The 9,531-nt window shown below is 36.6% G+C and overlaps 1 protein-coding gene across 4 annotated transcripts in view; it reads left to right on the forward strand.

Annotated features, from left to right (window-relative positions):
* The window catches only part of LOC306799823 (uncharacterized protein C8orf34 homolog), a gene marked incomplete at its 3' end in the record, with an annotated part of 149,479 nt that extends 140,865 nt beyond the window's left edge, over positions 1–8,614 (forward strand). For 2 of the 4 annotated variants that reach the window (XM_079301343.1, XM_079301340.1), the window contains one exon: positions 6,714–6,776. In XM_079301343.1, the coding sequence (XP_079157469.1) occupies positions 6,714–6,739 (26 nt within the window). Of the gene's footprint in view, positions 1–6,713; positions 6,777–7,810 lie in introns of those variants that run through there. The other 2 variants (XM_079301341.1, XM_079301342.1) reach the window with 1 other exon arrangement.
* Between the last annotated feature and the right edge of the window lie 917 nt (positions 8,615–9,531).

Raw genomic sequence — 9,531 nt, forward strand, 5'->3', positions numbered from 1 at the left:
GCTTACACTCTTTTAAATTCATCTGTATTAATAAAAGAATTATTAATCATACAAATAATCCTTAATATCCTAAAGATGATATAAGCAGCATGTTTAGAAAACTCAATACTGGTTTAAACATCAAGAGTTAACATATGAAAAAGACATTTTCTTTACAGAAGGGAACAGTTCTGTAAGGGATGAAGGATTCATAAGAAATGTGCCAGATAAACAGATTTTTTTAAAATTATGCCATATGAAAAAATTGTTTTTTACCCATGCCTCAGTTTCACAAATTCATACATAGCCTAGAGTTTGACTGAAATTTGAATTTACACAGTGGGATGCTGAGGAGCATGTGCCAGGTCTTGAACACCAGTAAGATACTATAATGAGATTCTGTGCATCCAGCTGATTGTAGTCCAAGGCCAGTAAGTCCAATTTGACTTGCACCAGAGAATTACAGTTATCTTTGAGCTAAAACTCACCTTAGGTGGCTCAAGAGAGACTCTGGGACCTGCCTTTTATGTCCACGCAAGTTTTCCTCAGTATTTTCACTACTGAATTTACAGTCCCACAAACATTGGTAGGACTGGCTGTGTGTGACCAGAGAGACTGATGCTCCAGGACATATCAGATACACAGCATCGTTTCATATGGCTGCTGTTACTTGAACTGTGTGAGTGTGAGGACTTGTGAGTACCCAAAATCCTGTGCTGTAATATTCCAAAAATCCTGGTAGGTCATTGTCCCTGCCCAAAAAATAAATTGCTAAGTTTAAAAATAAAATTATGTTGTTAAGGTCAATGTCAAAATGCCTCTTAAACAGTGACAGACTTGAGGTATTGACCATCTTCCTCAGAATCCTGTTCAGTCTTTCACCCTATGAGTAAAGGAATGCTTCCTGATGTCTAGTTTGAATCTCCCCTGGCACAGCTTGGAGCCATGTTCTGTCACTGAATACCAGGGAGAAGAGATCAGTGCCTCTCTCTCCTCATGTGCTTCTCAGGAAGCTGTGGAGAGTGAAGTCAGTCCTCAGCTTAATTTTCTCCAAACTAGACAAGCTCAAAGTCCTTAGCTGCTCCTCATAGTTCACTTCTTCCAGCCCTTTCACCAGCTTTGTTGCTCTTATCTGGACCCATTCAAGAACATTCACATCCTTAAATTGTGGTGCCCAGAGCTGCACACAGTGCTCCAGGTGAGGCTGCACCAGTGCTCAATGCAGTGGGGTAATCACCTTTCTTGAGCAGCTGGTGATTCTGTATTTGATGCACCCCAGGATGGGGTTTGCCCTGTTGGCTTCCAGGACACACTGCTGATTCTTGCTGTGCCTGCTGCCAACCAGCATCCCCAGATCCCTTTCTGCAGAGAGGCTCTCCAGCCACTTCTTTCCCAGTTTATACTTGTGCCTGATTAGTTCATCCCAGCTGCAGAACCTGGTATTTTGACTTGTTAAGCTTCTTGCCATTAATCACTGTCCAGTGCTCCAGTCCATGTAGATTGCTCTTCAGAGCCTCTTGTCCTTTCAAAGAGTCAGCAGCACCTCTCAGTTTGGGACCATCAGCAAATGTGCTAATGATGGATTCAGCTCCTGCCTGCAGGTTGTTGGTGAAAGTATTGAACAGAACTGACCCAATAATTGACCCCTGGGGAGCACCACTGGTGACCAGGTGCCCCCTTTGAGCTCTGCCATTCAGCCAGTTCTTCACCCAGCACAGCCTGCAGCCACTCATCCCACAGCTGGACAAGTTGTTCTGAAGGATGCTGTGAGGGGACAGTATGAAAAGCATTACTCAAATGCAGAAAAAGCACGTCCACTGACTTCCCTTCATCCACTGTTTGGGTGACCTTGTCACAGAAATCTATTAAATTAGTTAAACAGGACTTTCCCTTTGTGAACCCATTTTGACTGCAGTGTAGTTAGCTCGTGCACCCTCTAAAATAGATCACTGTTTCTACTACTATAACTGAAGGGATGGAATAAAAATGTTTTAATAGAATCTTGCAAAATTTTATTAGAAGTAATTAATGGTGGTAACATCCCTGTCCTGAGTTTTTGTGATAGTGACAGTGTCACAAAAGTGCAGGACTGCCACTGCTGAGAAAGAGAAGCTGCCAATTTCAGGTTGTAAAGTGGAGTCAGCAAGGGCTTTGTTACACTTGCTGATGCCACTGCTTGTAGGTGCAAGAGCAGTTGGCAAGATAACATGTCATTTTTCACCCAAATGTAATAAATCTGTGTGGATATTTTTCATGTGATTCAGTTTTGAGAAGGCTCAGGAGTTCATAATTTGTGAATTTGAGAAGAGCTGCAAAATTAATCATTACAATAGCAGCACCTGTTCTTTGACTCATCTTTTAATCAATTGCACGTGGATAATATTTACCACATTTTTTGACTACTTTGAGATAATAGCAGCCAGGTGTAAAGCTAGTTTTTGGTAGTGGGAAAACAAAAAGTGCAAAAAGAGAAACTGTGAGTCACCTTGAGTCCTTTGAAAGTATTATCTTCTGTTTAGAGCTTTACAACAAGAGGAATGAAAGAATAAGAAGGAAACAGTTTCAAATGTATTCAGATGCAAGAGTTTAGAGAGGCTATTTCCAAAACAAGTGATAACTGAGCAGAACTGGGTTACTTTGGAATCTCTCGACAAACATCATTTGCAAAACAGATACAACAGCACATATCTTGTCTTATGGAAATGAGATCTTGGTTCTCAGTTCTTGTAAATCAGACTTTACATTTCAAATTCTCCAGGCTCTCTGACAGCATTTTAAAAATATATGTTTAGCAGCAAGTTTCAATGATGACTGGCAGTCAATAATTTTAAGCCTTCATACTAATTATGACAACACTTTAAATCAAATAACTGCTCATATAGAAGAATTTAAATTATTCTAGCTTAAAATATTTGTTATTTTAAAGAAGGAAAGAAAAATGTTTTTAAGAAGCTTTGTTGATTTTTTTAGCATACCCTTTCCTGTTGGTGCACTTAATTAAGTTTGTGGTGATAGGTCAGAGAAAAAGATAGTGTATAACTATTTGCTCTTGTAATGTACACTTTGTTATTAAAAATAGGAATTAACACATGCATTTTAGGAGCTATTATAATTTAGAAACTAAATCTCTGCTTGCAAAATGTGTTCTCCTTTGAAACTCTCTACAAAATGAGAGATGGAAATTGTCAAGGCAATATGATCCAAAATCAAGGACCTGTGGTGGTCTTTTAAAGTCACTAAAAATGTCTCTAGACAGAGTCTCATGTGTTCTTCCTCTGTCATTCTGGAGACAGTTCCCCATTATTATCTGCAGTAGTTTGCTTGTGTGCTGATTCTCTGCAAAGAGTTTTCAGAGAATGCATAGAGATCATTTTTGGAAAAAGAATGAATCTGGAAAAAATATTTACCACTTGCATAATCCTTCAGTTTGATAAAAATTCTTTGAGCTGGCAAGAATTGATTTTCTTCTTTATGGGTATTGATGCATAGGAACAGAAGAACTGCATCTACTGCCACTAGAACATTTTTAGCCAGCTTTTATGAAAAGAAATTCATTCTTTCCGGGGACTGACAAGATTTTCTGCTTGAATTTTCTCTTGGCAAGGATTTGCTGCCCAAACACCTGAGTCTGCTTTCTTGGGTACCAAACTCAAGATGTAACCCACACAGCAGGTTTCCCCAGGTCACACAGCCTTGGATGTAAAGGATCTACCTCCAGTCAGTCCACTTAGCAGATGTACATGATAGATGAATGAAGTAGGCTCTTGAAAAGCTTGTAGCTTGGTTAATCCATATTAAATATACCCACAGAACATTAAGGACTGGAAGGCACCTAAAGTATCATCTTTGTTGAAGCATTTCTTTGTGTTAATCTGCTTAAGGCATGCCAGTTTCTGTAGTCAATGGCACACAAAGCTGTGTGTCTATATCACTTCATTCCACCTTACCAAAAGAAGTACTAGATGCTCATTTCTAGTTCAGTTGATGTTGGGCAAGTCTCGAACTCTTGCCCTCTGAGTAGGAAATGTAAATGTTTTGCCACTCTTCATCTGCAAACTCTTTGCTAAGGTTGACAGTGAAAGATTACTGCTGATAAATCAAACGTTTTTTGGGAAGAAGTGGGATTTCTACTCCATTCATTCTTACACTGGTCTTGAAACACTACAGTCAAAGACACTCTGCTGATGACTTCAACAGGTGTTGAAGAAAACCTTTGTTTTCCCATTTGCACATGTCTTCATGGGGAAAAAACCCAAAAGAATGAAAAATTGGGTTTTTTGTAGATTTGAGAAATTCAGATTGTCTTCTAGTAAAATTCCAATCCATACAGTATTTGTCCATGGGTAAAATTCTTTACACTGAGCAAATTAATGTGTTGAAACAGTAAATTTATCCTAATTAAGCAAGTAAGTGTTCCTAAGACTTGGAAAATTACTTGGCCAGAGTTAACAATAAGGAGGAGTCTACTGCTAGAATATGTTTTTGCTGTGCAAGTCTGCTTTTACAAAAGCCAGGCTTACTCAATATAAGAATGACAGAATTGGAGTTAAAGCAGCAACTGTTGATTGCAGCTTTTATGACATTTACACAAACACATTGCACTTCTGTCATTCAAATTCAGCTGTTTGTATTTATGCTCTGCTCTGATGGAGCATAGCTGTATTGGAAATGTCTCTTTCAGTGGGTATGAGCTTAGGGCAAGGCTAGATGTAGTTTCTTCAGAGAGTAAGGTGCTTATGAGGCATCACTCAAACATTAGTCAATTATATGTCTGGTTAGTAAGAATATAATTGTTGTAGTTGGCAGTTTTTCTCATCGTAATAATAAATTATGATAATAAATTCACTATAAATGCACATGGAGTTTTTTGTCTCACAAGAGAGTCTGTCCCAAAGGTAAATTTGTGGGAGACTTTTATCCCAATTCATAAATCTTCTGGAGAAACTTACTGGTGTCTTTCTTTCATTTAATATTTCAAGAGTGGTAATACAAACTTTACAAAGCAGTAAGAAAGTCACATCTCTCTGTTCCACATAACCTCTGCAAAAGATGTCATAAAGTTTCTTCTGCTTGAGTTATGAGTTATTTTCTAAATTTCTCCAGTATGCGCTTATATATACTAAAAAAAAAACACATTGTCTCTCATTCTGCCTGCCATTGGCTTGACTAAATATTTAGCTTGAGACAGTTCTATGTCCACTTCAGAAATAGAATACTAGAAAGTATTGTGCTCCTGTAAAAAGAATTTCTCCAGGCCTATTGGATGATCTTGGCTGGATGTCTTGTAACACTCATAGCTGAAGCTGCATCACTTCGTATAACTGTTTTTTGAGTCTTAAAGTAGATGAAAACAATTTTCTAGCATGGAAAATTGCCCACTTGGATCAATTATTTATTGATCATGAATATAAGAGAGATTGAGATTATTTCTACCAGAAGTCAGACTGTTGGACAGTGAGTGGTGAGTTCAAATACAGTTGGGGAAAGTTGGAGTTTGACTCAAGTTTCTTATTTTTTTAATGGATGTGCTTAAATCCAAAGTTGCTGTTATCTTCTTACATTATTAAGACTTTAAGGCATGGTGCTTTATTCATAATGACTAATACTTGGTTTCACATTGGAAAAGTTTGCGCTGGACTAAATGTTTAGTATGAAGAGGGAATTTTCCATTTCAGTGAATAAAAAAAAAAAAAATTCAAAACCTGTTTTAGTGCAAAAAGCTCTTTTCAGTACAGCTTCCAAACCTGCACATATCTTTTTATACAGCTTGTCTTATTATACTAAACTTGGATTCCCAAAGACATTTAATGTAATAAAAAATGACACTGTAATTTAAAAAATGGCCTAGAGAATTATCAGGACACACATTAGATAAATTAAAAGCTGGCTGTATGAGGAATCAAAAAGTAGAGTTTCTAATGGGAAGATGTAGATGAATGGGGCTCATTAGGGTCTGATAGGTTTGGATAATGGGTGGGAAGGACAAGTTGAAGTTATTAAATGATATGAATCCCCTGGTATAATGGCCACATTCCAGTAAAATGCACTTTATTATAACCAGATGAAGTATATTTAAACCAAATGAAATATATCTGGCACCAGAGAAACATATCTGTCTCTGCTGCAGAATAATGAGGCTTTGTCCTGGAAAGCAGTGACCTAATGGATTTAGGATGGTCATAGAAGATCATCTCAGTGTGAGCTCTAAGCATAATGCTGTCACAAAGAAGAGTAGACCGTTTCTTGAATGCCTTAGAAGTTAAGCAGCAAAGTAATTATTCCACATCATATCAGTAAAAAACCCTGTGGGTTAGGTGTCTTGCCATTAAGACAGATTGGGATTACTCAAAGGGTTTCAGAGGATGATTAAAAATGACCCAGGGTTTGGAAAACCCTGTTAGGAATTTGCCTCACATAAAGGCATTCAACCAGGAACTTCAGAGATATCAAGTTATCTGTAGATAGATGTTTAAGTAAAAAAGATTCAACTCATCAAACTGTGACAAAGGAAATTAAATGCTCTGTCCTAGCAAGCAAGAGCTTCAAGTGTTATATGCAAAAATTAAGGGACGTGATGAACTCAAAGCCATTAACATGTGGTTAACTTAACAACTTCTTAACTTCTACAGTTAAGGCCAGTCCCTGGGTTTTCTGTGGGTAGCAGTCTCAAGAAGAATCTGCAAATGAAACAGGTTTACACATATTTGCTCTTATTTATTCCACCATAAAACCAGTTCTTTGCTTAAAGATCAAACTGTGATAGAGCTTGAATATCTGCTAAATGAAGCACCTCCAAGGAAAACAGCTAAAAATTATGTATAAGTGACAAAAAGCCCCCAACTGTTTAAAGGTAATAAAGGATAAAAACTTTTGCTAAAGTTTCCTAGGCTTTATGTCTTGTTTTTTGTTTGTTTGCTTTGTTGATTCATTTGTTGTTGTTGCAGAGGATTTCATGGTATGTACCTTGCTTTGTTGATTATCAATACAGAATCATATGCAAAGTCCAGGCTTATCACCTGACAAAGTGAAAATTATTCCAATTGTATTTAATTAATTAGCGGGAGATAATGGGAAGAGTTTGTTCCTGCCAAGTTTCTTGAATCTTCCTGAAAGGGCTTGCATATTTAAATGTTCAAAAGGAGTGAAGCTGCTGTGCCTGATTTCCTTCAGTGTTTAAAAATGGCAAGATGAAGGCTTCTCAGGTAGCACACAAACGTTTATGCATTCACCTGTACATTAAATATGGTTGTGGTGTTTATTTCCAGTTTATAACCTTGATTCTCTAACTGGATCTATATAATAGGTCCAATTACAGCATTACATCTTATACAAATACTGAAGAGGGCAGGTTGTGTTGCAGTCAGCATCATTGGCAGAACAGTCCATTGCAATATGCATTTGTAAATATTTGTAAAAGCTAGATTTCCATTTGCTTTGGGGAAGGTTTTCAACCTGAACACAACCAGAAATTGAAACATTGCTCTCTCAGCCTATCTGATTCATCACAAGTGCACATTATGTTCAGTGCATTTTGATACACAGTCTATTTTTGCAGAAAAAAAACCCTGCCAAAACACTGAATAATTGGAACAAATAGTATAAATAAGAACACTGTTACTTGCTTCTGAATATTTTAGAAACAAAAAAAAAAAAAAAAAAGAATTGAGTTCACTGACATACTGATCCACGTGGCTTATTTAACTGTGAATTCAGCATAATGGAAAACTGACAAAATAAAAACACAGTGAAGGATTAATTTTCCCTTTTATCCTATTTTTGTGTACATTACATTTGAGCCCTAATTTCTGTGTTTTTCTGTTTGATTTCACAGGTTTGTGAAATCAGTGGGATTATTGAAGAACAGTTTAATAAAAAACAAAATTATGGTGATCAAAACTACCCCTGAAAATTTGCATTAGTTTATGCATAAAAATTTAAATAAAGTTATTTTTCTAGTATCAGCAGCACATGGGTGGAACTGCTCTGATAAGTGGATGCTGTAATGCACTGAGTGAGAGTATTTACTGTGGTACAGTGGCCTTAGGAAAGAAGGGTAGCTGTCACATTTTAGTATAAATTTCCTATAATATTTTGTTTAGTTTATGCCCCTGTGGTTTTGGATTGACATTTGATAAACTAAATTCTGCCTGACCAAAACAAACTTTGCCTAAAGATTGTATGTATTTTAACTTGTCTAAGGTTTTATACTCCTTATATTTTTGTAATCTTTGCTCTTTTTTAGATTAATAAAGTATTTGCTGCATCTGCCCATGTGTATGTCCCATTCAGGTCTCACAGAGAGCTAGCTGTTCACTCATAGTCACCTGCAGAGAGAGCTCAGACAGGGGAATGAGTGAAAGAGTGTGTGTGGGTAGCAGAAACAGGTGCTGCTCGTGCTGCATAGCTTTGTATTCAATTTATCTACTTTGATCTTTAAAACAAATAAAGACTCTGTTAAAAGGGGGAACATAATGAGTGCTGCATGCATGCAAAAATAAAGCACCTAAAGGAATTTCATATGTTATTATAAAATGTTAGTTACCCATATGGATTACTGAATCAAACTGCTATTTAAAATATTCTGTCTGGTGTGTGCTGTGTGCTTGGAACTTTAGAAAGTGCATTAGCACAGACATCAAATGAAGGGATGTGGCAGTTGCATTTACTGATTTCATTTAACTGTTAATTCTGTCAATTGTGTTCTCAGTTTCCTTTGTCTTCAATTATGTATGCTTGGGTCCTGTATCTTAAACAGAATGATATAATGAAATTGCTTGCAATTATTAAAAAATACAGTATTACAAAGCATCTATTTGTTTAAAAAATAAAAATGAGTTGTCTGTCATAAGTGTTTCATAGTGTGAACTTTTTTTCTGCTGTCTCACAAATACAAGTGCTAAATCCACAGAAACTGTATTGTTTGTGTTAGTCATTATCAAGTTAGATGGAAGTTAACATTGTGGTGAACAAGTACTTGCTATGTGTCATCATAGTACGTTTCCTATATGTAAAATGTTTGGCATACTGAAACCTCCTGGGGTAGTCCTTTTAAATTCATTTCAGGAAGGTACTTCATTAATTTGTCATCAGTAAAGAAAATATTTAATGCTGTGTGCATTTGCAATATACCTAAGGACTCATTTGCATATAGGAGGGTATATTATCATTGGTATGTTGTATTTAGTTGGTTGTACTCAGAAAAGCATTCTTGTATCTTTTTCATGAGTTTTATTCTTCCTTAGTGGCCCTCATTTCACATTCTACCTTGACATTACTGAAAAATATAAAATAGGGTTGCCTTTTTCAGTGGCTTCACTAAATATCTACTAAGCTGCATGCTTTCTGCTTCATGTCATTACTGGGTGAAATTATGACTACATTTAATCCTTGGAGAAAATCTCATTGACTTCAGGAAATCCAAGATTGCTCACAAGTTGAGAAAGAAATTGAAGTTTGTCAGCATCTTAGTTCTAGAAGTTCTGGTATGTATGAGAATTTGAAGGCAATTTTGGACTGGTAGGGCAGACATATTTGGCCAGGGACTTGTCTGGT

Source organism: Erithacus rubecula (genome assembly GCF_903797595.1).
Source record: "Erithacus rubecula genome assembly, chromosome: 3".
Taxonomy (NCBI): domain Eukaryota; kingdom Metazoa; phylum Chordata; class Aves; order Passeriformes; family Muscicapidae; genus Erithacus; species Erithacus rubecula.